The sequence below is a fragment of the Haliaeetus albicilla genome, chromosome 4, assembly GCF_947461875.1.
Source record: "Haliaeetus albicilla chromosome 4, bHalAlb1.1, whole genome shotgun sequence".
Taxonomy (NCBI): Eukaryota; Metazoa; Chordata; class Aves; order Accipitriformes; family Accipitridae; genus Haliaeetus; species Haliaeetus albicilla.
Window position 1 is genome coordinate 50,538,703 of NC_091486.1, and position 27,102 is coordinate 50,565,804.

The 27,102-nt window shown below is 54.2% G+C and overlaps 1 protein-coding gene across 2 annotated transcripts; it reads left to right on the forward strand.

Moving 5' to 3' along the window:
* On the forward strand, positions 1 to 26,132 carry PLEKHN1 (pleckstrin homology domain containing N1). 2 transcript variants are annotated; one of them, XM_069782612.1, is made up of 16 exons: positions 1 to 210; positions 1,896 to 1,995; positions 7,680 to 7,826; positions 8,205 to 8,285; positions 9,735 to 9,822; positions 13,179 to 13,303; positions 14,802 to 14,951; positions 15,352 to 15,432; positions 19,607 to 19,676; positions 20,137 to 20,291; positions 20,689 to 20,883; positions 21,450 to 21,710; positions 22,300 to 22,452; positions 23,216 to 23,428; positions 23,665 to 23,713; positions 24,115 to 26,132. In XM_069782612.1, the coding sequence occupies exons 1-16, from the start codon at positions 131 to 133 to the stop codon at positions 24,306 to 24,308; spliced, it is 2,142 nt and encodes a 713-aa protein (XP_069638713.1). In that variant the 5' UTR covers positions 1 to 130; the 3' UTR covers positions 24,309 to 26,132. The 2 variants fall into 2 exon arrangements, with proteins under 2 accessions (XP_069638713.1, XP_069638714.1); XM_069782613.1 differs by lacking the exon at positions 22,300 to 22,452.
* Positions 26,133 to 27,102: the final 970 nt, after the last annotated feature.

A 27,102-nucleotide genomic window follows, 5' to 3' on the forward strand; every position in this document is an offset into this window, starting at 1 on the left:
GGAACCCCAGGCGAAAGCCTCCCACAGCCCACACCCACCCGAGTCCCGGCGGAAGGGGAGCGTCTGCCCGACACACACGCACGCACGGAGACACAAACCTCCCCGCTGCTTCCTTCCAGTCCTTGCCGGTATGGGGAACATAACTTGCGTTCCTCAGGCACCTGGGAGGCTCGGAGGTTCTTTCCGAAGGAAGCCTTCGCTGAAGAAAGAGTAAGTACGCTGGCTTTTACTTCGGACTGCTTTTCCAAGCGGTGCTGGCTTCCCCGCGGGTTTTTTTTTCCTCCCGTGCGATGCACCACGCAGAATTGGGCTAGCGGCTGAGTCCCGCTCGGGAAAGCCGGGAGTTATTTACGTGCTCGGCAGAAACGGGCTTTTGCGTGGTTTCGCAGGGTGCCGGGCAGTGCCAAACGCGGTCGGCTCGCCACGAGTGCCTGGGCAGGAATTCTAGGGCTCTGCCGGCGGAATATCCCGACAGCACTGCCCCCAGGAGAAACGCCATTTATTTCATTTCACTTTGCAAATTAAAAACTCCCCTCTCTGAGACAGGCAGGGCAAGGTGCAGAACGCCTGACACTCCTTGTTTTCACTTGCGATTTTTTTTTTATTCACGACACCCAGAGCTGCGGTGCTGTGGGGTGAAAAAACAACATTCACGCTCCTCTTACTTTAGAGAGAAAGCCCCAAATCCCGACATTCTGCCCGTACAATTTGACCTGCGCTTGTAATCCTGAAGGAAAACACAACAGCAAATGTCTGTGAAATCCTCCGGGAACTTTGGTGCTGGGCTGGCCAGGGCAGCATTCAGGTACCACAACGATGGACGGCTGTCCCAAAATAAAGTCTACCAGGGTGTGCAGGGCAAAATTCCCTGCACGCTGCCTTTCCCACTGCCGTGCTCCCATCAGCCCAGTCAAAGTGGTGCTGCTGGTACCTAAGCACCCGTGAAGCAGAGCCCTCCCTGTCCTGAGCGCTCTGGGCTGGAAAGGAGCAATGTCGGGAACCAGGATGATTCCTGACGAACCTGCCGGCCCCATCTACGTCGGGTTCAGCGTACGTTCTGGGCTTTGAGACAAACCCCCTAAACTCCGTGAGGCTGAGGGGTTTCTAATCAAAAGGAGACACCGCAACCGTCCCCTCGGTCTCCTGTGCTGCTATAAATTGGGAGAAAACCCGTAGCAGTCTGTGGAGCTACTGTGGGGTAAAAGAGAGGGGATCAGTTGGGGAATTTGGAGCCCGGAGAGCTGACATGGCAGCGGAGCAGCCAAGCCCCAGAGCACCTCCTGTCCCCACTGACTCCCGGCTTCCCACGCTTTCCGTGGAGATAAGCCTGGTTTCTGCTCAACTAAACGCTGCAATCTGGTTGAAAGAGAGAGCGACTGCTGGGAAGTCCCAGCAAAGTGCTTCTTAAACAGCATTGGTAACTGCTCGTTAATGGTGTGCATGCAAGGAGAAGCCGGGGGCCTTGCTGGGAGTGGAAGGAAAGAGGGAGGAAAGCCACAAAGATAGAAATAAAACCTGTTCGTGAATATATGTTGGTGTATGTGTACATACGCATCTCCACTCCAGGGGCTTTGGAGTAGTTGTCAGGACTGGATTTGGTCTTTGTATTTTGCAGTGGAACATCTGGTCCCTCTGCTGATTTGGATGAGCCTAGCTGATTGTTTGGTTATGCAAAGACATGTAAAAAAGCAAAGAAATGCCAACAAGTGCGGCACAAACCCCATTACAATTCTCCCAGGCGGTTTATCAGTCCTTTGCTGGGCTGGGATGATTAGAAAGCCCGTGACAAATTGCTTACTTAGCTTTCTGGCTTCCTTATTTCTGGGCAGAATTCGCTATGCATCAGCCTAGAACTGTGTTTGCATGTGTGTTTTGTTTTTTTCTCCCCTCTGTAGACAAAATGGAAAGAAAAAACTGCCCAGCTTTTTTGGTATAGAAGGCGGGCAGGAGAGAGATACGACCACAGACAAAATCCTGCAGTATATTCCAGGAAAGGCAAGTACAAACACATCCAACCCCCCTCCCCACTGCTCCCGGAGATTCTTCCCACCCACCCCAAGGACAGTGCTGTGCATAAGAGGGACGATGGGGCTGGATCTGGGGGTAGCAGCAGGTCTATCTCAAGGAGATGGAGGTCACGTCTGCTCCAGGGTCCCCATGCAGGTGTTGAGGGCACCTGCCATCAGCCAAAACGTGCGACGGGGTGGGAGGGTCGTGCTGAGAGCAAAGCAGGCAGCGTGGTGGGAATATCTCAACCCCCCCCCCCCTTTTGCTCGTGGTTCTTTTGTTTCTGGGTAGCCTGTGGAGGAAGGGAAAATTAGAGCGAGCATTCAAAGGTAAGATGATTCATTCCCACGCTGGAATGAGACGGAGCAGGCAGTGTATTAGCAATAAGCCTTGGGAAGGTAATCAGGGAGGGCATGTCTGTCCCAGGCATGTACCAGCCTTGTGGCCATATGGCCCATTTCCCAGCACTGCTCAGGGAAAGCAGAGGTGAATCGATGAATCCCAGTACGTTTGCTCGGTCCCGTTGGGTGGGCCAGGGATGTGGACCGAGCTTCAGGGCCTGTTGGGCTGTACTGTGCATACAGCTCCACCGCTGCGTGGCAAATAGGCTCTGGGGATATAGGAGGGAAGGGGAAACTGAGGCAGGGGCTCACAGCTAGACAGAGGTTATTTCAGAGAAGGGCAGCAGCAGGACATATCTCTTCAGTTTCAAGCTGCTGGCTAGGTGTATTTCACTGGTGATGAGGTGCTTGTCAAGGGCTTGGTGTATTGCAGGACCCAGTTCTGAGCAGCCCTGCTCGTGTACTTTGGGTTGCTGCAGAGATTCGAATGTCTGCTCCCCACAAGCAGGCACCCTGCAGTCCCTTTCCATTCAGCTGCTCCCAGGTTGGCCCTTTCCAACCCAAAGGATCTTTGCTTTTCCTCATGTGAGCCTGAGAAGGGTGCAGGACAGGGATCCTACTCCTGGCTTGCGAGGTGGCCGTGGGTGAGTGCCGTCCTCTCTCGTGGGGAATGCGTCCTGAACTGTACAGGGGGGAAGCACAGCAGAACTGGGAATGTTTCACGGACCTGCCTGTTATTTGTGAGCGAGAGTAATGGGCATGTGGCACGGGCATGGTTCCCTGTGGGACTCAGCTGGCATCCAGAAGGGTTGGGCAGCACTTGACAGGACCAGGTCCTGGATGGATTCTGGATAATTCCCCTGGGGAAGCAGGGAGAGCTGTCATGTTAGCGGATCCTGGAAAATGAATCCTGCAAGCCGACAGAACAAAGGTCACCGGGAGATTATTCATTTGGGAGCACAAGAGAGTGTGGGATCTCTTCAGGGAAGGAAGGAGGGTGGAGCAGTTGTTTAGATGTTACCCTCGCCTGGGGCAGCTGGGATTCAAACACCCTGCTCAGCCACAAGCTTCTTGTGTGGCCTGGAGAAAGCCTTGGCTTAGTCCCTTTCCCACTCCCGTCTTTTTAGGACAAACACCTCCGAAAGCGGGAGGTGACCAGCTGCTGCGGGGACCAGATTGGAGAGGAGCCGTCAGCATGGGACTCTTCCGAGGCAATCTCAGAGGCGATGGGGTTGCCAAACCTCTGGCCATGGCAGGCAGTTTGGGACTGGGGCAAATGACATCCCCCAAAACCATCGCCCCGCTGGACCCTGCCATGGGTGGCTGGCACACAAAGCCGGAGCCTTTTGCTCCCACCAGCCTTCTGCCCCGTTTCCCGTACTTCCCAGTTACAGCTTCTGCGAAGCCTCAACAAAAGTGAGGGGGGAGGATGTGCCAGAAGAGTGGTGCTTCTCATTTGTTTCTTTTATCATTAAACAGCAGCTTTCGGAGCCCCAGGGCACCAGCCTTGCAAGGCTGAGCTTTTCCTGCTGCCAGGGTTAGTGATTCAGCTGGGAGTCACTGGGGTCTGCAGGGGCTGAGGCAGGTTAATAATTAACTTGCTCTACCTGTAGGATGAGGCATCCGAGACAAGAGGCAGAGAGCGAGAAAACATGTCAGGGCACTTGCACTGCCAGAGACCCGCTGCTTCACGAAATCCTGAGAGAAACCAGGTTTCCAGTGATCTGCACTGCCTCAAACCCAGCGGGATAGCTGAGCTAACGGGAACGGTGCTGGTCAGGATGGGGCTGGGGGAGGAGGAGGCTTGTCACCAGTACAACCCAGCCAGGGGAGTAAATAGCTGGCTGGGGAGGATTTCAGAGGAATGATAAATGCTAGTTCCCTTTCATTTTGGCTGCACCCTGAGGCATCGCCACGGTTTTGGGGGGGTGCGTGGGCCAGGGAGATGAGTGATGCTCGTGGAGGAGGCTGTGACAGCTCTGGTCCCCGACTCTCACAGGACATTGTGGGGTTCCCGGTGCCGTTTTTTGGGGGATGGCCAGATGCAGGCCATGCTGGTGGCTATAAACCTGCCTCAGAGAGGGCAGGGATGCACTCGTGGGTCTGAGCCCGGAGACATCTGAGATTCAGCAGGAGCTGTTTTTTCCAGAGCTTGTGTTTAGGCTAGTCCTCCGCATCCTGGGAAATTGCCGTTGTACCTAAGCAGATGATGAGGTACCTAAGCAGATGATGAGGAGTTTATGGGAAGCACCGTCAACCTTACAAAGGGTTTTTGTTCTGAGTGAGAAAGCCTGAGCCAGCGCTAGTTAGCCTACTTCTCCAAGTGGGGGACAAAGAAACCACAGAAATTGCAGATGGACAAAACAGATGAGCTCATGCCCAGTCCCCCAGGCTCCCTCTGTAGCCAGGGCAGGATGGTTTCCGATGCCACCTCTGTGCCACCCAGCGTAAGCGACCTCGCAGAGAAAACCACCGAATTGGAGGTGGCAGCTGTGGCCGCCTTGTCTGCCCATGCCACCTGCGAGCCCGCTCGGCCGTGCCGTTGCCTGCACTCTGCCTGGGAACGGGGGTCTGATCCTGACCCATGGGTCTTCCCATGGGCTTCAGCTCCACGGCAGGAAAAATGGGGATTGTTTTTGTAACCATCTTGGACAGTATTGGAATGAAAAGCAGCAGGTAGGAGGTGGGCATCACTGCTGCCCCCGGTGCAGCACCAACAGGCTGTGCTTGCTTTTACCCAGGACTTGGGGTAGCTGTTGGATTTAAGGATGTCCAGCTCCCTGCTGCTGCTCTCCTGAGATGTGGGCAGGAACCTGTGGAAAGCTGTGAGGGCAGTTCTTGCACATAGGCATACTTTGTATTCATTTGGGGTTTAACAGTGGCCCCCCAGTGAAGGACATAACATTGCTAGGAAAAAAAACAGGTGAGACCTGCCTGGTAAAAAAAAAAAAAAAAAAAAGAAGACCTGAACAGTCCCAATTCTTCCTGCGAAACCACAATACCTGACCACAAGTAACAAGACTGCCGGGACTTGAAAGACTGGTGTGGCACGGGTGGACGGCGCCTGCTGTCATTTCAGTGACATGATCCCTTTTTGACCACGGTCTTGGAGATGCCACCACACTTAGCCACTAAATCTAGCTTTCTTCTCAGTCTTGCTGCAAAGCCTTGCAAGCTGGGGCTGCTAGATGCTTGTTTGGCAGAGGGAGGGATTCCATTTAATTTGTTTCTTTCCACATGAACTAGTGGCAGCAGAAGCGCTCTCTTTCCCTCCTGATCCTGGGAGGATCCCTGTGGAAGCTGGCAGGTTGGCTGAGCTCTTTGCCAAAACTGCTGCTGGATTCACAGCTCCCACGTTGCTTTTGCTTCTTGGGGGCCTTCCTTATTACTGGGGAATTTGGCTGCCACGTTCCAGGCAGCAGCATCGCCCAGGCAGCTGGTAAGCTGGCGTTGCTGGCTTATCGCTCTGTCCGTAATTTCATTACTTTATCCTCTCCCCCCTCCCTGTTGCTGGTTGCTGCCCTTATCCGAGCGGTGTTTTGTTATTGCTGTCACAGCTGTCAGGTGATCAGTTGCTCTTTGTTCTGACAGCGGCTTGTAGCACAAATGTAATCTTTTCCTACGCTTAATTGCCTCTCAGTGAGACCATTAATTGGCAGGCAGCAGGTTCCCACCTCCAGGGGAGGACCTGGGTACGGGCTCACGGGTACTGCCTGGAGCCGGCTGGAAAAGCAGGAGGGAGACTTTGAGCAGAGAAGGGGTTAACTTACGTCCTAAAAAGAGCTACCTAAATCCAGTGAGGCCCTGGAAGGAACCCCAGGCTTTGCAGGTGAAAGGGTCCCGACGGCATTAGGTCCCCGTTACTGGTTCCCCAGCTCCCCTCTGGCCCGATGTCCCCTGGCAGGGTTAGGAGAAGGGTTAATCTCATGCCGGAGGGGTGAGTCATGGAGGCCCCAGCAAAACAGATCTGGTTAGCTCTGCTGGCTCGTCATTTATCACGGGGCTTACGCAGCTGTCTCCTTGGCACGACGACCCGCGGGCAGCGGGCACACGCGGGCCAGACAAGTCGGGTCTGGCTGCTGGAAAGCCCTGACTGCGGGTTGACGGGCTGTCGCTCAATCCCCTGCTCGTTCCTGGAAATGCTGTTTGGACTGAAGCGTATGAGCCCCCGGGAGCCACGTGCCACCGCTATACCCTGCCTCCCAGCCCCTGCGTGGCCGTGGGAAGTGTCCCCAGCCAATGCGGCCACCAGTGCTCAGAGTGGGGTCCCAGCCAGGTGGGCTCACAGCCTGGCGACTGAGCAGCGGGGAAAACCTTGCGTGTCCCACCTACCTTTCTCTTTTGCTTGGGAATGAATACCTGGAGTCCGTGACGTGTCTCACAAAGCTGACATTTAAGGCTCAGATATGCAAGTGGGGGTGTAGACCTGGGGGGGAATCGGTGATGTCTGTGGCCTCGCTGAGATACAGCCCTTCCCTCCTCCCCAGGGGAATCGACCAACCCCCAGAAATAAAAATGTTCTTCCCAGAGAAACAGCAGGGAGAGCTTTTCCCCCCTGGGATTTATGCGGTGCCCAGACAGTGCAGCAGCAGCCCCGTGCTGCGAGCAGTGGGGTGCCACAGGGATGTGGGTTTGTGCCACTGCACAGAAGGAAGAATTTCCATCTAACCCAAATGCAGGAAAACTGGGAAGCCCGTAGCCCTGAGCGCTATCCCCCTCTCACATCAGCCCTTGCTCTCCCGCAGTGCTTGCTGGCTTCCCTCAGCTTTTTGCACTGACGATGAGCGGCTTCACGACTCAGTGCCTTGCAGTGCTTTTATGGCTGTGGGACTCTGCCTCAAAATTGTCTGGGCACCTGAAACAACAGACTGCACCTAGAGAAACCGAGGGATCTGAGCAGATGGGAGAGCTGAGGAATCCAGGTGGTACTAGAGCAAAGAAAACCTTTCCACTAACCCCAGTGGAAGGCAAGCTGTGTTTGCTTAGTCTGGATCGGTCCTTGTTCCGGTGAATTTGATTAGGATGGCAGGAGGTGGTCCGTGGAGTTGGGAGACCCTAAATGTAGGATGTGCTTCTGCAGCCCCTCTTTCCCAACCCGCAAAGCCTCCCTTTAGGTCAGCATCTCCTCCTGCCCAGGGAGGACAGCCTCCCGGCAGTAACTGAACCCCAGCTCCATGCTGGCATGGAGACCCACCAACAAACAGCCCGGCCCAGGCACCTGCCCTTTCTGAGGAAGCCGTTCTGGGAAGATGTTCTGTGAACATCTCTTCCAGACATCAGGCCCCCACCTTCTACTGCCTCTGATATGTTTTTCCTGAATCCTTGGTACAGAATATTCAGAACCAGGAAAACCAGAAAGAAAACTTGGACCAGAGGTTCCCCAGCCTGTTCAAGAAGGGACGAAGGAAAACAGTTGTCAGGAATCTGGGCAAAATGATCTATTACTCCAAGGTCAAGTTTAAGTTCCAGCACTGCCAGGTAAGCTGTGGCACCTGATTGTGGGTGTTTCTCTTCTCAGGTGCAGAGTGACCCTGTAGGACTGGGAAGTAAAGAGTAATTCTGAGAAATGTGACACATGGAGACTTCCTTGGGCTACTGCGTGGCCTGGGGACTTCTGCTGCCACATGGGGCATGGGTACCGGCTGGCACCCACCGGCTCCCATCCCAGTGGAGACCTGGGCTGTGCTTCCACGCTCAGCTGCTGGGCTGGCAGCAGATCCACCAGCAGAGATGTGGTGGTGGCCCTTGGATAAGCGACCGCTGGCTTCTCTGTGCACAGACCTGTCTGAGATGCAGAGTGAAACTGGGAGGAGGAAGGCGTCCTGAGATAAACCCCAAAATGTGTCTTTTCTGCAGGAGGTGAATGACTGCTTCTTGGAGCTGTTCCAGTCTTACCTGTACTTCCAGTCTATGGGCTCCAACGGACTCACCTACCAGGTAGGGCATCAGCCGGACACGCCGGGGAAAGCACTGGGGAGTTGGGCAGTATGGCCAAACTGGGGGCACTGGGCAGATGGGATGCAACAAGGGAGGGGGCTCTGCTCCTAGGGCTGCTGTTGACCTCCTCTAGGTAATCTCAGCAAGTCGCTTCCCGTGGATGCCAGGCTCCTGGGGGAAGAGAGCGTTTCTTCCTAAGGACTGTACCCAGACAACCTCAGTTTCACCTGGGTCCTTGGCCTTGCCTGTGGGCAGAGATAAAGGACCCCATAGAGGTGGGATAGGGACTTGTGCAGGGCTGGCAGGTGGGACTAGGGATGGGAGGTGTTTCGGCTACCTGGACTTATCTTTGTGTAGAGTGCCAAGCACAGAGAGCTGTGCCTCGGCAAGGGTCAGAGCTCCTATTCCTCAAAATCCCACCGGCCTCAACCCTATTGCTCAAAATCCTACTGGCCTCAGCCCTGGCTTCTGAACCAAGGGGGAGTTCTTCATCTGCAGGGCAGAGAAAGAGGCACGTGGGAGAGGGTGGAAAGAAAAAACTGAGGGAAGCCTTGGGGAGCTATCCCGGCAAACCATCAAACTTTTTAACCTGACGATGCTGGTGAATTACAGACAATAGGCTGTTTTTGCACATGCAGCCAAAAAATCACAACCGAACAAACGGGAAGCCCTGAATATGGTCTCCCTCCGCACGAGAGAGGAACTAAAACTGAGCATGGCTGTTTTGTAAAAGTTTGTAAAATTCGTTCCTTTTAGAAAAGATTTATTGTCTTCTAGGTGACTTGAGGTTAATGCAATATGCCAATACAATCTCTCGAGTCATGCAGCAAGCCAGCCTTCAACTGAAAAGACACGTCAGAATACAAACAATATTACAAAATCTCCCATTTACTTTATAAACAGCTCCTTAGTTTATTAATTTTAGAGGAATTAAAAAGGAATTAATGTGCCAGTACTGGTCCCTAGACATTACAGCAATTAGCATCTTTTCAAGTCCTTGTTCAGAAAGCCCAAGACAGGGAGCACAAACTTGTCACCTGTTCCTGTGCTTCGTTATGGTGGGACTCTGAAGAACTGGAGTATAGAAACTGGACAGCTCGATTTTGCTTTATGGTCATTTTCATCTTCTGGCTTTCTTGTGTTAAATCAGCATTGTTTTGCTGAGGTTTCTCTTAAAGCTGAAAGACTTGGACTACAAAGAAATTTCTTGCGAGCTTGGCAGAGAATTGCTGTAGTAGTGGCCCCACGGTGCCCAGGGAACTGCTGAACCTGCTTCCTCTGGGAAGCGTGCTGGATCGAAGTCCCAAATGTTTCGCCTCAGAGCAGCATTTTCAAGTCTAACACTGTGAGCCATGAGTCTTCTTCCAGTCTCCTACAGCAAAGGGTCATTAATTGCAGAGCCTGCCTGCAGGCTGCCCCCCAAAATAATGGTGTGTTCTTCTTATGCAGGGACTGCTGCCTTTAAAAGAGCTGAATGTGTGTGAAATTGAGAACGGGAAGAGCACTGGGCAGGAGGAGCACGCTTTCCGCATTGCAGGTTGGTGCCTCTTCGTTTGCTTTGAGCAGAGAACAGAGGGTGTATGAATCACGACTGTCTCTGCTCTTTGTCCTGCTCTGACCCAGTCCCAGACAAGAACCACATTGTGGAAGGAGGTTGCAGGGAACTGAAGCTTTTCCTCCCAGCATTTGTATCTTTTCCTCCGAGGCTTCTCTGCTCCTAAACACCTGGACAGCGATGCCCAGGGCTGCAGGCAGGGAAGGGACTGGGTAGGGAGTGCAGAGGAAGGATGGTCCTGTGCTCCAGCTGGTTAATACTCAGGACACACAGTGACAGTTCCCACTTCTGCCCAGTCATTTGCTCTTTGTGCACCACATTTGAACGAAGGAATGGGATAAAACCCCTTCTCCCACTTCTTGTTCCCATATAAACCCCGAAGCCAGGGAGTGGCTCCGAGCAGGCACGCGTGCAGCGCTGTGCGTGCTGATGTACGGCACTGCTCAAGTAGACAGGATGGGCAACAGTGCCGAGAGGTGAGTTGCCTCCTCCAGTAATGCCAGGCTGGTGCTATCAGGACCCAATGTCACTTTACCAACTCGTCCCTCACCAGCACTCCTGCCTCCACGAGCTTTTTAACCTTTTCTCTGAGGGATCTTGCTTTATAAAAGTTTTCCTGGGATAACAACCTGTCTGCAGCTTGGCTGGAGGCTTCTTTGGGCTTAGTCATTGCTGAATTACAGCAGTCGCAAGCCCCCAGGAGTAGCAGTTAAAGTATTGAAGTACACAGAATTAAGTAAATAACCCAGTAATGATACAGAGCCAAGAAAGCTTATTTGTGTCCTAGGCCCACTGTCTATGTACTCTGGTTTCCTCTGTTAGAGAGAAAGTTATACAATGGTCACTCAAATGAAAAAATTACATAAATTGTAGAAAGGAGCTGGTACAAATGACCCATTAATTTTAAGGACTGCTGAGTTGTGGTCTTGTTACACTGTAGGCAGGGCTCTCCAACCCTTTTTGGGAGTCTGTAAAATAAAAGAAAACTTCTCCCAGGCACAGCCTGTCAGGGGTGCCTGCACTGGGGTGGGTGGACTTGTTCTGCTTGTATGAAAACACGTAGGAGCGTCGCTGGGTGGAAAATTGCCTCAAGCTTTTTGGGTTTGTGTCCCGGTTAGGGAAAGAACAGACCAAAGCCTTTCTGACGGAGAGTGCTGTATATATCGGGAAGCAGTGACACGAAGAAACCAGGGATGTAGCGATATTTAGGATTGCCGAGAGATCAGTGGAGCAGTTTTATTTTTCTGCTAGAGGGGGAGAAATCCAGGCACAGAGGGGATAAGAGCCTTGTCCGAGGCCCCACACAGGGTCAGGGTGGAAGTCTTTCGTCTTGTGACTCTGAAACACAAAAAGACACACATCCATTCTCTTGTGAAATCCTGTGGCCTCAGTAGTTCCCCATGAACTCTACTTTCTAGGGTAGTTCAGTACGTCAGAAGATGCCGGTGCGATCATTGGAGATGTGGAGGCGAAGCATGAGAAGGAAGGCCGGCAGCGTGTAAAGCCGTCCCTTGGTGCACTGGCACGGACAAGTGGACGGCGGCTGTTCCGTCACCTTGGCTTTGCGGTCCATCTCTTGCACAGCCCCTGATGCTGATGGAGTTGTTGAGCACCTTGAGCTAGCTCTGCCTCACCTCCAAAATGTGGCAGCTTTTTAGTGTCTCCTGACAGAGATTTGGGTGGGAAAAAAACCTGCTGCTGCTCCAGGAAGGGGCTTTCTTGCTTCCAATGTTGCTCTGGAAGCATTCGCAAGGAAAGAGGAAGGACAGGGAGGAAGAAAACAGCACAAAGGCCGGCACAGGTTGCTCAGCGTGGCTGTGTCATGGCCCTGCCGCAAACGTGCCCTGGGGGCTGAGGGAAATGGCAGCAACTGAATTAGCAGCAGCCTTTCAGGCTCTGCTTCACAGCCTCCCCAGCAGCTCCTTGCACGAGCTTCAGGCATGTCTCAGGCTTCAGGCTTAGGCAGGAGTCTCTTTTCTCATTTTCTCTTCCTTCGGGGCCCTGGTTAGTTGTGGCAACGCGAACAACCCTCAGGATACATCCGAAAGGCTGGCCTTAGAGGAGGTGGCAGGGCAAGCAGTGCCATGTTAAGGGTCGTGCCCTACCAGCAAAATTCCTGCTGTTTGTAGAAGGGCCTGGATGCCCAGAGAAGTATTCAGAGCTGCCAGAATATCTAGGTAATGCTAGTACCTTTATACCCTCCCAGCAGCTCTATAAAGTAAGGAATCACTTTACCTCCATTGCAAAGACAGGGGAACCAAGGCAAGAGGAGACGAGAGAACTCCAGAGCTACAATGGTACATAGACACTTAGATGGCCAGTAATGCTTGACACGTAATTACCGTAATGGATCAGAAAGGAGTGACTTATGGGAAGTCACTCAGGGAGTCTCTGCCTCAGTTTCCCCACCTCTGCTTTGTATTGCTGCATTTCCTGGCAGGCAGAGGTGTTTCAAAGTCTTAATTGACTGTTGTTCTTAAATAATGCAGGAATTATGGGATAAAAGACTCCACAGAAGGGCAAAGTATCATGCTTATCCAGTGCACTTGCTTATCGGAATACTTCCAAGTCCCGCAAAGCCAGATCTTACTGAGCATGCACCAAATATGGCTTAATATGAGATCACTGGTAAATTATTAATCATAACATGCCTTCTGCAGCCTGCCAGAAATTATTATTAACGTCACTAGGTTGTCTGCAGTGAGTAGCAAGAGGGTGTGTGAGACTTTTTTGCTCACGCTACTAAGCGAATGATAGCTGGAAACATTAAAATCAACAAGATACAGGGCTGTTCCTCCCTTCAAGAGTATGTCTGAGAGCAGTTTCAGCTTGTCTGACACAGATTATATTTGACGAAGCAATAAATAAACAGTGTCAGAAAGCTACCGGTTCTACGTATAGAATGCCGAAGTGAAACTAAGAAACAGCATGAAACTTTTGCGTTGAGTTAGGCTGTCTGCAGCAGCACCTTGTGATAGCCTCCGCCGGCAGAGATGCTTTTCACAAACTATTGGTGACTTTTAAAGCTGAAATCTGTCTATTGACTTCAAGCCTGACTTTTGTACTGCCTTTGATTTTTGTTCTTGGCCTGGTTTTGGCCTGAAAAGTGGCTGGCAGTCAGAGCTAGATGTGGCTGCATGAGGTGAGCTGATGTGAGGCAACGTGCTCAAGGCGGTGGCAGGAACACTGGAGCGTGATGACAGCAGAGCAATGCACTCGCAGGCGACCGACCCGTGGTGTGATGTGCTGAGCATAACAGCTCTGGCCAGCCGATTACTTATTGGTGCTGCAATTGGTGCCCTTATCTGCTCAGCTCATCTTGTGTCTCGCATACCTAGGTCCTCTGCTGAATCCCCTTATCGTGTTCTGCCCTACTGAGTCAGAGCTGAAGCAGTGGCTTTATCACCTGGAGAAACAGATCCAGCTGAACGGAGGAAGCCTTGACTTGCCCTTCCTCTCTCAGGTTGGTGTCTTGGGACGGTGAGGTGCGCGGCCGTTTCCCATGCCGTGGGCTCAGAGCCGAATGACTGGGGAAGCTGGGCTGGTTGGGTGGATGCTGCACTGCTCCCGCTGCGTTCAGTAGGAGGGATAATCTCTGCAGCCAGGCTCTCTCGGCCGTTTTCACCACACTTCTAGGCGCTCACCGAACATCTTCCTCTTCCAGAATCCTGAGTGCCCCATGGGGCTCTGGGCACCTCCTCCGGGCTGGAGAGCTTGAGCAGAGGGCTGGGGATGGAAGGGTAGAGGGGCTCCGGGTCCAATTCCAGATGCTCCTTGCTGTGCTTGCTGCTCTTTCAAAACATTGGAAGGAGATGTGGGGTTAACTCCTGGCCTAATCCCCTTTTTCCAGGCCGGCTGCTTGAGCGCTTCGCTAAATCAGTCAAGGAGCTGCCCCCCTGGCATGGCGCGCAGGGGTTTCGGTGCCACTTGTACCACTTCCAGCAGCTGCCGGGGCTGTGCGTGGTCTGTAATTCAGCCTTTCTGATGCCTGGGAATTGACCCCTCTCCGCCAGCAGCGCGTACCAGCCTTGCCAGAGCGCTGGCCTGGGCCAGGGCAACAGCGTGGCAAGGGCTTCTGTGTGACCTGCCTGTTTGCCAGTGCCTAGAGCTGACCCTGGGCAATACGCCTCAAAGCTCTCGATTCCTTTAGTTATTCCACCACCCCTAAAATAACCATGGATAGACATGCTAATTACTCACGCTCGACAGACATGTTCTTGCTTGGGAACTCCTCTGCCTACGTGTATTTGTGTTCAGATGGCCTTAGGGTCTTGGGTCTGTGCAACCAGCGCCGGAGCGAGTGTGGGATTTCAGTCTGAATGGCAACCCCAAAGGTGCTGTACTGCTGAGACCTGACAACAGCTTGCTGCGTTTCTGCCGCATGTGTGCATGCACACAGCTTCTGATTTTGGAGCTTGCCTTTTGTGCAGTCTCCTGCGAGGGAAGGGTGCAAAAAGAAAAGGCTTTGCAAGAGAGCCTGGCAGGGCGTGTGTGCCGAAAGGGAGACCTGTGACCCAGAGGTGCCACCACCACAGCCTCTGAAGGGTCAGAGGTTTGGGTCTGGTTCAGAGAAATTCTCACACAGTTGCCTGCTTGTGCAATTATCTAGAGTTTACAAAACATTTGGAGGCGGAGACTGGGACTGGAGCCTAGAAAACAGGACCAGATTCAAGAGACCTGCCTTCTCTTCCAGTCTCTGCGGGCTGTTTTACTTCCCTCCCTGTCTCCATGTCCCCACTTGTAAAACAGAGGTATTCCCCTTTGAAAGGCAATGTACAGGTGATGCTAGGTAGCAAGTATGATTATTCAGTCCCAGCTGGAAAACTGGCTCCTGCACAGATTTATTTACTCTTTCCTGCTTCTGCCACACTTGAAAAGTGTCCTTAGACGGGCCCTGTGCTAGCTAAACTCTTAGGGGAGGACATGGCTACCCTGCTTCTCATTTCTGCTCCTGTCCCTAGAAGGACTGGAAGCAGAGCTCCATGGGGAAGGAGGAGCTGCGGTGGTCCGTGCAGAACATGCCCGTCCAGGAGTGGCGAGGGACCCAGCGGGAATCCCTAGGCGATGTCCTCTGTGTTTCCAAAGTGAAGCTTCAGCATCTGCCTTTCCAGGTAGGACACATCTCTGGGGAGCGACCTCCTGCCAGCACGGCTCAGAAACGGCAACGGATGCAGTGACTAGGCGCAGACTCCTGCCCACCTGCTGCCTTAATCCAATGGGTCCCTGAAGGGGCATTTTACCCACATCCCGGTAAACGGGATAAGGTTTGTTACTGCTCCTGTGGCCCAGCAGTTGGTGCCTGGGGACAGCACGTGCGTAACCAGTTGCAGGACAGGGCTGGCAGCTGGAGCTGGCAGGAATCTCCCGTGGAGCCCTGTCGCAGGGAAGCAGCTCGGCTGTTTCCAGAGCCCTTGCCTCAGGCTGCTGTCAGAGAGACAAAGTAAAGGGCTCTCCAGATCTGAGCCCTGTCTGGCTGCTCACAGGGAACCCTCTCCCTCTTTACTTTCCAAGGAGCAGCATGACCGGCTGTTAGTGCTTTACCCGTCCACGCTGGTGATAGTATCTGAAGAGCGCAACAGCCTCTGTTTTAAGGTAAGTTCATTTTTGGAGCACCTTCCCGCTCTCTTTTACCCATCCACAGCGGCTATTTCGGCACTTCTTTGGCTCGTCGCTCCCTTCCACCTGGGTTCCCTTGTGCTCCTCGTGTTGGCAAGGGCTTTCCCTCCACGCTGCTCCCTTGCCAGCTGGCAGGTGAGCCGGCAGAGGGATGTTGCAAACTATCTTCCCATGAGAAACACCTTGCCCTCCTACAAAAGCCCCGGGGGCAGAGGAGCTGGCTGCCAAGGAATCTCAGTCTCTGGGAGGAGGGAGGCTGGCATGTTTCTGTGTGGGTAGGCTGGCAGAGAGCCTGGCTCGCTTGCTTGAGACGGGAGCTGGAACGGCCCCAGAGAGTGGCCCTGCGGGGGCTTTTCTTCCCAAGCCCCTCTCTGTGGGACCACTTGGAAGCAGGTAGCATCCCGGCAGCACATCGGATGCTGGTGGGGAAGGGCAAAAGCAGTGAGTTGGCTGGCGGGCAGAGAGGAGAGGCCGCTGCCGGCGCGCGGCGTTTGCTGCTCTTTCCCTCTGTGGAACAAGGGCCCTGAGCGATGTCTGGGCATGCCAGCGGAAGGGCCGACAGGGATGTGGAGGCCTGAGTGCCCTGGGGGATGTGAGACGAGCTTCTCTAGTCCACTGGTGTGTCTTTGCTTGTAGGAGCAGTGCTGGGAGCCTCAGCACAGACGGGCATTCGCGTTGCCTGCGGGCTGAGTGGCCCTTAAACTTGATTGCCAACATCCATCTTAGACATCATGGTGATGGCTATTAGACAGCCCCGTGCTTTCTGGCCCCGTTTGCCCCGTGCTAGAACTAATGTGCCAAAAAGAGCGCTGAACTGTCCGTGAACCTGCACGTGCAGCACCACCGAGCAGAGCTGAGCTGCTCCTTCAGAGGAGCAGCATCCTTCTCCGTCACTGAGAGAGGAGTCGGTGGCAAGGAAACCCTGCAGAGATTGAGGGCTTGTGAAATTCAGTGTGAGCTCACTGGAGTCCTTCTTCACATGATTTCACCGTGTCCACATCAGGCCTCAAGCCACGCGGGCTGCTTTTAATTCAAGGGCTACCCCTGGGAAGATGCATAGAGCATCTCCCCAGCCGGAGGAGATGGCTGTGCCTGCAATGGGAAGGGGTGTGAGGAGGGACATATGCCAGTCAGAGCTCTCCTCCATCCCCAGTGCAAGAGGGGAGGGTGTTTTCCAGCAGCTGGTGGCTTGTGTGACACACCTCAGACAGAGCTTGTTTTCGGGAACATGTTGTTAGCAGCTTCTGGGAATGGGGCACCATGTAAGGGGACCTTGGGCTGGGCTCTCAGATTAACTCATCTCTTTTGAAACCTTAAACCAGATTTGTCTGCCCTGTCCGTGCAATCTTCCCTTCCCACGGTGCATGAGCCGTGGTCCCTGGGCGTCTCACTCGCTGGGGTAATGGCAGGGCTCTGCGCAGCAGAGCGCGGGCAGGAGGTGATTCACCAGCCTGTGACACTGCGGTGGGAACCTGATTTTCCACAGGCATGTCAGGGCACAGGAGCCTTCTCCGAGGGCTTCTGCAAATTAACTTCCCTTCCCTGCGAGCAGACACCGAGCTCTACAATTTGTGTGTGAAGGAATAGCCCGGCCCTTTTGTTCTTCAGTTTCATGCAAACCACAGGAGCTGCCGCTGCCAAATTTGTGTGTGGGACAGGGAAGCGGAAGGCAGGGGCCGAGCCTGCCGGGATGGGGCTCACCCAAAGCAGCAGGCTCTGGCTCACCGCTGGTGGGAAAAAGCCCTGGGCGAGGTAGAAATAGCAAGGGGGGAGCTGCTGGAGGCGGGGGGCAGGTTCACGCCGTGCCTGGGGAAGGCTGGAGGGGCTTTCTGCAGCCAACGTGCATGTTATTTGTGGGATGCTGCTGCGCTTCCCTAGGTGGGACTCGAGCCCCCGGGTGTTTCAGCCCCCTCCCCTGGACAGGAGGCTGTTGCCGAATCTTGTGGGGGAAGCCCTACACCATGGTCCTCGGCGTCACCGGCCCCTTCCACGCACAGCCTTGCAGCACCCGCGCCAGCTGAAGCGTCCAAGTCCGTTTCTTACGGCGATAGGGGAAAACAAGTGACGGAGCGTCGCGTGAGCTTTCCCTCCCAAAGTCAGCTTTTCCCGTACTGTTCAGCCCATACATCGCTTTTGGTGCAGGAGAAATACCACAGAAGCCTGCGTGTGCCCACAGGCTATTGCAGAGAGGCAGCTGGCCAGCAAAAAGCACGGACGCCCTGTTGAGTTCCATGTTTCCCTTGTGGCAAAGCTGTCACGTCGGCCACATTCCCCAGAGCCCATGCAGCTGGGACAGCTTTGCAGTGAGGACGTGATGAGGAGTTTCTGCTAAACACCTTATTTTGCAGCCCGTAACCTTAGGCAGATGAATCCTGACCGATTGCACCTTTTGAGAGGACCTTCGGCTAAATGACAGGGCTTTGCTCCTGCTTTCTGTGTTTCCTCCTCTGCCGGGCATGGGGGAGAGTGGTGTGAGGTGGGAATTTCATCTCCTGAGCTCTTCCCAGACCCTGTGTTTGCCATCCTGGCCAGGAGCTGCTCCCGGGGCCATTGCCACCAGCTTCCCCTGCCTAGTGCTCCGTGCCTACAGACAGGGTTAGGGTGACATCCAGCTGAGGTGAACAGGGGCTTAAGGAACAAAGGAACTATGTGTCACTTAGTTTCCCCCTGCTCAGAGAATGAGAGAGAGGAGAAATAAAGCAATGAGCTCATCTCATGGAACCTGTGAGACGGTTCCAGTGTAAAATCTGCTTCAGCTGCTCTCCCAGGACTCTTCTTCTTCCATTTCTGTAAGGAAAATTCACCTCGGGGAGCCCCAAAGAAAGAGGAGACCTACATCCTAATTTAGTGTTGACAAACCCTTGGCCCTTCTGCCAGGTTGCCTATCCCAGAGAATGAAAGTGTCAGTGATGACACTTAAAGGACATCTGGCAGCAGAGCAGAAGAGCAGAAGAGGTCTGGGACAGGCAGTCCTGTTCTGCTTGTCCCACAGAGCTCACATGAGAACTGGGGCTGGCACAGACCAATGCCCGTGGCAAATGTTGGAATGGCCAAGGGACACGGGGTGACAGCAAAGAGGACAGGGGTGGATGTGCATGCAAAAGTACTATTGCGCTTAGGGGCAATAGCACATGGTATCTTCTAAGTCCAGTTTTTGCAGGGACAGGCTGCTTTAGGTTCTCTGCCTCAGCTCCCTGCTAATAGGAACATACATGCAGTGCCTGCCAGGGGCAAACCCCACTCCGATCACAGGAGTGGCATTCACAACTGGGCCGTATAGCACGAGAGCTCACGTTTCACCAGCTGGCATTTACAGGGCTCAAGCCTGTCTTTGTAAGGCTTTGCAGGGTATGGATGGTGGGGATTTCTGTTTGCAAGGCTGGAAGTCCCAGTCCAGCAACTAAAACCTCATTCAGAATCATGTTTGCAAAGTTTTCTGGAGAAGTCAGCCATTAAACTATGGGAAACTGTCGAAAACAGAACTAGAAGGGAAGGAGTGTTTTTCCAAGCTCAGATCTCCGGAAGGACTTTGTAAGCACAAAGCTTACAGAAACGGCTCGTGCAGTCACGCTGGCTTCAGAGGCTTTGTTCCTGCAATAAGGCTGGTGGTGGGACAGCGAGCTGTGAGCAGGGAAGGACAACGCTGAGTCAATCTGCTGGAGACAGAGTTCTCCAGTACACCTATAAGAGTAGAGAGGTACCCAAGTCCTCGCCCAGATAAGCAGCAGCCTGGGTGCCTCTCATCTCCTGCAGACCCGGCTTAGGCAATTTAGGCTCTGAGCTCCCCCTTCCTCCTCCCCTTCCCCACAGGAGACCCTCATGGGATTGCCAGTGGGGTCAAGCTGTGCTTTCTCCCCACGCTGCATGAAGAGCAGCCAAGCTCCTGCCAGCCTTGCCCTATCCTCACCAGGGGCCCTGCGCTGCGGGCTCCCCTCCTCGCGCTCCCAGCTAAGGTGGCAAAACTTTGCAGTAGGCTCCTAAAGCCTCTTGGCTTCCTTGATGGGAAAGCCCCTGTGGAAGCGGAGTTTCGCCGGCCGGGTGCCTGCAGATGCTCCAACCCTCAAGCGGGCAGGGGCAGCCACGTTGTCCTCACCGCTCCACATGTCTGCGCTCAGCGGCACGGTCCTCAGCCTTCTTCTTTCTCCAACAGGGTGAGCTGCCACTCAACGCCATCCAAGTGCTTTTTGAAGAGAACGAGAAAACCTCCTTTTTAATAGAAGGTGCGTGTCCAATGTGCCGGGGGGTGCGCTGGCAGCAGGCATGGAGGTCTCTGGGGTTGGGCTGGTTTTGCTAAGCTGCTGTGGTTATCTTCCTGGCTGTGCTCGCTCACGTCGGCACCCAAGCTCTGTGAACTGAACTGCTTGGAAATCTCGGACCGCCCGTGCCCTGGCTGCAGGGCTTTGCTAGCTGGGAGAGGCTGGGAGCCAGCAGCAGCGCTTGTCGCAGCGTTCCCCCTCGTTTAGATCTGGGCTGTGATTGCCCCTGTTCTACGTTCAGCCAGGTGCAAATGGTCAGCACCGAAGGCAGAGCATTCCCGTTGTCCCTGCGCCGGTGTCGGGGTCTCCAGATCCCGGGAGAACGTGGGGAGGGATGGAGAAAGGGGATTCCCATGGGTTTCTGAAGGAAGCAACATGGACCGTCGCTCAAACACAGTAACAGCAGCGAGTGATGTTTTTACAGGTCGACTAATCAATTCGATCCGGGTGATCTGCCGCAGCTATGATGATTACCAGGAGTGGCTCTACTGTCTCAAAACAGCCCAGTTTCGAAATGCCGACTCCTCCCTCTCCGGATCAGAGAGTTTCTCGGGATCAAAGCTGCCACACCCTGGCCAGGTAACAGATATTGTAGGTTTGCATGGTCATCAATAGATGTCTCCCAGGAATCCCGTCTGTCCTATCTCTGGCCACGTGTCAGTACTCCTGTGACGCAGCAGCCTTCAAGTCCCCTGCTGGAAGGCTGTCGTGAAGTCGCTGATCCCCGCAAATTATTTCGAAGCCCTATATTCCATTACGTAGGCATTTATTGCATTAAATTCCTTCAAAAGCAGGCCCCCGGTCACAGATTGTGACAGTGTTGTGCAGTGAGGCATCGGCACAAGGATGTTAGCAGGGACTTGCGAGGACGGGGAGACCACCCCTGCCAGCGCCGCAGCCAGGATGGGGTCAGGGCGGGATGCGCCTGCGGCCACGCGGAGGGCTGTTCCCACGCACTGTTCTTCTCCCCATCTAGTTTGCCGGCAGCGGGAGAGGGTCACTCACTTCTGACGGCCGTACAAACTCCTGGGCGTCGGGAGGGAGAGTGGCCACCTTAACGCACCTCTCCCAGACCAGTGGCTCTCTCCCCGACGGACAATCCTTCCTGCTGATGCCCGAGAGCAGGGTGCTCGAAGACCCCCTCTCCCCTGGCTATTCCCAGCCTCTCCATGTAAGTGAACCCCCAAAAGCCTGGGACGCATGTGGGGACAGATGCTGCCTTTGAGCGGAGCGATCTATCCGGGTGCCCTGATGGGCTGAGCTCGGGTGGTCGGTGTTTGCTATGCGGCATAGCAAATCCTTGCCCGGAGCCTGTATTTGCCCCGGCTCAGCTTTGTCATTGCTGATAAGGGAAAAAAAGTCTGCCGAAGAGTCCCAGCCCAATACTCCGCTCTGCCTCAGGATTGTTGGGACGGATTGCAAAAGGGCAAAATGGCACTGTTCAAAGGTCAGGAAATCCCAAAGTAAAAGCCCTGGGGCTGGGTGGAGGTGATGGGTTAGGCAAGCCTTTGCTCTGACCCCGCACGGCATTTGTACGTCCAGGGGTGCGTGCATGCCCGGAGAGCAGCACGTGGGGCACGGGAAGGGCTGCAGGACCGCGCCGATGCCCAAGCGCGGCGCGATGCCCGCGGCAGCGGCTCTAGCAGGGGGCTGCCTCGCGTCGGCTGCAGGTGGGTCTGCGTACCTGGGGCTGGCCCGAGGAGAACCAGCTCCGGGGTCTGTCTCTTCTTGTTTCAGTCCCTGGCACAGACCAACTGGCCAAGCACCGGGCTGCCCGCACAGGACCTGCGGAGGGGGGGCAGCGCCAGAAAGTCCAAGGGCAAATGTGGGCCGTGTGGCCAGCAGCCGCCCAGCCAGGACACGGAGAGGACCGTCTGCAGCCTCATTCCCGAAAACCCCAACGGCGAGCTCCTGTCCCCGGTGTACAACGAGCCGTACTCCCCGCACGGCTCGCGGCGTCGCCCGCCGGCTCCCCTGCCGCACCTGGACCTGAGCAACGTAAGGAGGGCTGGGATGCGCTGGGGCTGCCCTCCTGCCTGGGAAGGGTCGAGCAGCGGAGGAACCGGTGTACGGTTCGCCTTTTCCTTATGGTGCTACTTGCGGGGATAGCTGTCCTGGCAGGTGCTGTAGGGCGGGTGTTGAAAGCCATTTCCATTTGAAAATGGCCCACGGGAGGCGAGGTTAAACACGGCAAATGGAGCAACGTCCCTTGGAGCCCTGAGATGCTCCCTTGGAGCCCTGAGATGCTGGGCACTAATTCCTGAGGCAACACGAGCACCGGTGCTCTGCAAGTAGGAGTGTTATTACTTCATAGGACACAACCTCTTCTTCTGAGGGCTTTCCAGCATGTGTCCATCGATGGTTTAGCGCGTGATGCCATATTTCCCTCCCCTCGATGAGTGTGCATCTGCCTTAGTCCCAGGGAAATCCCCTTGTTAGCACAGACGGGAGTCAGCCCCGCCATCCCTCAGGGCTGAGCAGCGTTTGGGACTTGAATTGCAGGGAGATTCCCCGCTCCGATCCCTCCTGGGATGAATCGCAAGCAGGGAATGGCACGCCATGTTCCCGTTTCGGTTCTGCCTTCTAGCTGAACAGATGGAGCTTGGTGGGAAGTCAACCCTCGACAGCTTCCAGCTCCCTGGAGAAGCCGGCCGTGCCCCGCTCCCCCCTGTACGCTGACCCCTATACGCCCAGCTCTCCCAGTGCCCGCAGCGTGGCAGGCTCCAGCATCCTGGAAGAGGTACCCTGCGCCTTCGCTGCTGGTTACGGCCCTGACTCAGCGCGCAGGCTGTTGGCTCCAGAAATCGTGCCTCGGGCCGTTTCTTTTCCTGCTGTCTGCCTGAGCAGGATGTGGAAACGTGAGGCCTCCATTTCGGGGTGGGACAGGGCACAGCATAGTTCTCTGTTTTTTCAAGTCAGGACAGAGTCAGAGGACAACAGGTTTCCCCTGGCTTATCACTGGATGCCAGCGTCGCAGCAATCCCAGGAAGAGCCAGAAACTGCAAAACAAAGGCAGAGACTGAGATATGATCCAGTCTACAGAAACTAGAGATGAGTCGGGCACAGAGACCACTTTATCCACCCCCAAAAATTCCAGCTGCGATAACTGAGTGCCTATTAAGGCTACATTTCTGGTTTTGCGCATCTCTTGGGAAAAGACTGTGGCTGGCATCCCCCGTACTGCTGAAGTCCTCCCTTCCCTCGGAGGGTTCTTCCCAACCGCTCTCTGTCCTTCCTCGTCCCCTGAGCTGCCAGTAGGTTTCATCCTACTACCTTCACATCTGGCCAACTTCCACTACCTCTGTGGGCCATTGCGAGGGACTCGCAGCCATTCTTCCTTTCCCACCTAAGGCCTTCAGGATTGGAACGTAGTAGAATTTGCAAGGCAGGCAGAAAAACCTTGTTTCGCCTAAGTCTGTTCATAGCAGGGCTGGCTTACAGGTGGGGAGTTGCTCCCCAACTTTCCATCGCGGGTGTCAAATCTAGAGTTTGTTTTGGTTAAGTTCCTGCAGTGTCACGGACAGACGGGTTCAGCACAGGCGAACGGATGCTCAGCCATGCCGGTACCCCAGCATCTCTCTCTGCAGAAGAGGAACTGCCAGCCCGTGCCCAGCAGTCACTGCAGAGAGGTGCCTGCGGCTCTGAGTTACAGCACCCCAGGCACCTCATGCCGCCTCCAGCTGCGGCCTCCTGCTGACGCTTCTTACCTTGAAGAGGTGAGTTTGTAACCGCAGTCCTAGTGCTCCGCACTGTGCAGGCTGCAGGGGAATATATGAGGGTGCAGAGGTCCCGGCTTGCCTTTCTCCGGGCTGGAAGAGCGGAGTCTCTGAGCCCTTTGCTCTGTGATGGGGTGCATCTTGGGGAGCAGGGATGGGGGAACCAAGAGAGGGTGCATGATATCCCAGGACTGCAGTGCTAAGTCATCCTCATCAGTGTGTCTCTTCCTTTTCAGATCCCTTCTCTGCGAGAGGAACATCTGGGCTCTTCGTTGCAGCCACCAGGTGAGACTCTTGGGAGGCTGCAGCCCACCCCTCCTCGCCGGTGTCTGTCCCTATAAGCATCATTCAAAGCAGGGCTGAGAGAGAACGTGAGGACTCACGCATGTCTTTCCTTCCTCCTGCTTCCCTGTGGTGGGACCGAGTCTGTCACCCTGCTCCTTACGTGCGTCTGTCTGGTGGAAGCATTTGTCTTGGCTTCCACTCACTTGCCCACTGGCTCTGGCCACCCATCACACTCGGGGGCTCGTGGTTTGTTCTACGGCACACTTCCACTGCTTTGCCCAGATCTGGTTGCGTGTGGGCTGCGATTATGCTGACCCTCGCCTGTACTCTCTGCCGGCAAAGGAGAAGGCAGATTGGGTTGCTCGTGAGCTCTCTGAGCGTTTCGGTCCGTTTTTCTGCAGATGGGAATGTCGGCACTTACGACCTGCCAGAGGCCAGCTGCCCGCACCGCGACTCCGCAGCCTACCACGACTATGCCGAGCTCCAGAGCTTCCAGAGCGACTTCAGCTATGACAACCTGTGGGAAGCTGAGGAGAAGGAGCTGGACACCCCGCACGTCTCCCCAGCACCCGGCCAGCAGTTTTACCAGGCTTGAGGGAAGGTCTCCACAGCCAGGCACAGAAAAGCCCCCGCGCTCTTCTCTCGCTGGGCTTCCCTCCAGGGTGAGGAGCCTGGGGCGTACAAAGCAAGGGGAAGGGCCCTGCTCCGCTCTGCGAAAGGCTGGTTCCCATGTCCTGGCAGGTCCGGAGTTCAAACTTCTCCCCTAAATCTGAGGATGGGGGCAAAGCACAAAAGCGACAGCCTCTGCGGACCCGGAGGAGCAGCGTCTGTGCTGTGCTAAGGAGTGCGCTCTGTGGCTGCCCCGGCTCGGGGAGCCCTGGCTAGGCAACAGCATTGCCCTCCTGAAAATAAAAGGAAGAACAAAAAGCTGGTCAGGCTCCCTCAGATAAAAGGGACGGGGTGTTCAGACGGAGCAGTCACTCAAAGGCCAAAGAAAAGGGCTGGTTGGTGGCTGGATTAGTTTGATCATTTCCCTTTTTACCAGAGCCCTTAGGCTGGTCACTTTGAGGATCCGCTGATCCCTGAGAATAGCTGTTAAGCCGAACATTCCCCCATTGGGCTCTGAAGTCTGCAAAGATGCACGAGACATGCCCCATCGTGGTACGTAAGGCTGGTAGCGATAGCTGTGCTCATAGGATTGTCTTCCTGCAAGATCAGAGCTATCTGACAGAGTTGGAGAAAAAAATCCGGGTCTGGGCAGAATGGGATGTTCTTTCCACTTCATGCAAAAAATTCTTTCCTGCCAGTGCTGGCTCCAAACCATGGTGGTGACCTGCAATATTATGATCCTGACACCTTGGCAGATGGAATCAAGAAATGTGCTGCCAGCAAATATGCCAAGTGGCTTGTGTTTACCAAGGTCTTCCCTGGAAAGGATGCCCTAGATTCCTCTTACGGGACTGCGTCCTTTCCTCCCATCCCTCTGCACGTTACTGGGCTCACACTAAATGCTGTCTGTGAATATCTAGGTAGGGAGGGAAGGAAGAAAATTCACTGTAGTCCAAACTGCAGTACAGCCATAACTCCCCGGTGATCAGAGCAATGCCAGTGTGGGCTGCAATCTCTCTCTTCCCCCCTCCAGAGCAGCAGTAAGACCAGGACACAAACAACAGAGGACAGAGTCTCAGTGGTTATCGTTTTCCAGCCTCTTAGGCCAGATCCTGTAGCACATAGAAGGTCAGCAGCAAATCCACATCTTTTTACCTGAGGCTCCAAATTCTTAACCTTTGTTCCCTAAAGAGGCTGCAAACCAAACATATTAACAAAATCTCTATTTTCGTTCTTTTACTGGTGCAAACAAAACAATCCAGGAGCTCTTTGTACTTGAATATCTATGTATTATGTTGTACTTACTTTTTTTTTTTTTCAGAAGGTATCCAACAAAGTTTACATGCAAGGTTTGAGTGGATTATATGTATTTAACGTGTAAATGTGGTTGAGTTGAAGATCTATTTAATTTTCTAGCTGTGGATGACGTTCAGTACTGTAGAATGGGCAGCTCTCTGCACATTCGTGTGTGTGTTGGTTTGGGTCTTCTAGCTGTTATTGTTTTGTTTCAGGTTTACTCTCATTTTGGGAAGATTTGTATCTAATAACTTAACCCCCAAAGGATCTATTTATTCAGAACAAAATTGCACTAGGGAACATCAGAAGCTCATAGTGTGCTGGGAGGCAGCCATGCTCGTGAGCTCCCATGAACATGTCGACTTTGAAGATGGTCACCATGATCTTTTTAATTGGGTTTCAGTAGTGATATCTGCAATGTATCAAAAGGCAAAAGCCCCTCCCTATTGCTGTAAAAGTTCCCTGGTGGATTTCTGTGAGACCGGACAATTGCAATACACATTCTTCTGGAATACTTTCTTTTCTTCTCTCTTTCTTTGCCATTATCTGGTTTAATGGAGGTGATTTTTTTGGCCGTCGCTGCTGTCCTTTCCAAAGCCCTTCCTCCCTTGAGGACTTACTTAGGGGCCCTGGGTCTAGGAGGATTTCCAGAGTGCTGACTCTTGTTCAGGTCAGGCACTTCTAAACACCTAATCCTAGAGCAAAGTCTCCCCAGCGCTTGTCAGGCAACGAGCCCTGGCTGGAGGTTTAATGCCAAAGCTAATCAGACTTTGCTTCGGCCCTGTGTCTTGGAAAGGCGCTCTGGAAAAGTCAGTCGGTGACTCCAAATGGCTCCACGCACTTCTGCAGCCGGGAATGCCCGTGCCGTGCTGTGACTTGGGATGCACTGTGCTGTCTGCTCTCTAGCCTGGGGGAAACCTGGGTGAACCGGGTGGGATGCACTGGCATACTCCCAGGTATGGAGCTGAGCCCTCCACGGGCTGCCAGGTAGTGGGGGGTTTGGGTCCGTTTTTGCCATTTTGTCAGTCTGACCTCGCTTCGCGGCAGCCGCTTTTTAACAAAGCCAGTTGGGAAGGGGAGCTGGCCACAGCCGGGGCTTGCTTGGCAAGGAAAGACCATCCTGAGGACTGCATCCAGATGCCTGGAGGCCACTTCTGTCCCTGCATCTGCTCTGGGCAGAAAACCAGGTGTCCCAGCTGCCTCTGCAGGGTTATTCTGCAGAGAAGACCAGCGAGGAACTGGATACGGCCCACGGTTTATAATCTCTTAGGGCTGGGAGCAGCAGGGCAGGCAGACGGCTTGCCCTTTCAAGTATGCTGCTCCACGCAAGACAACAACCCACAGCAGCGGCTGCTGGAAGGTGCTGGCGCTTGGAAAGATGGCAAGTGTTTGTGCTGCAGCCAGAGGCGCTCAAGAAACTGAATAACCAGGCAAGAGAGAGATGTGTTGGCCGCAGAAGCCCGGCGTGTCCGTCCCCCGGCGAG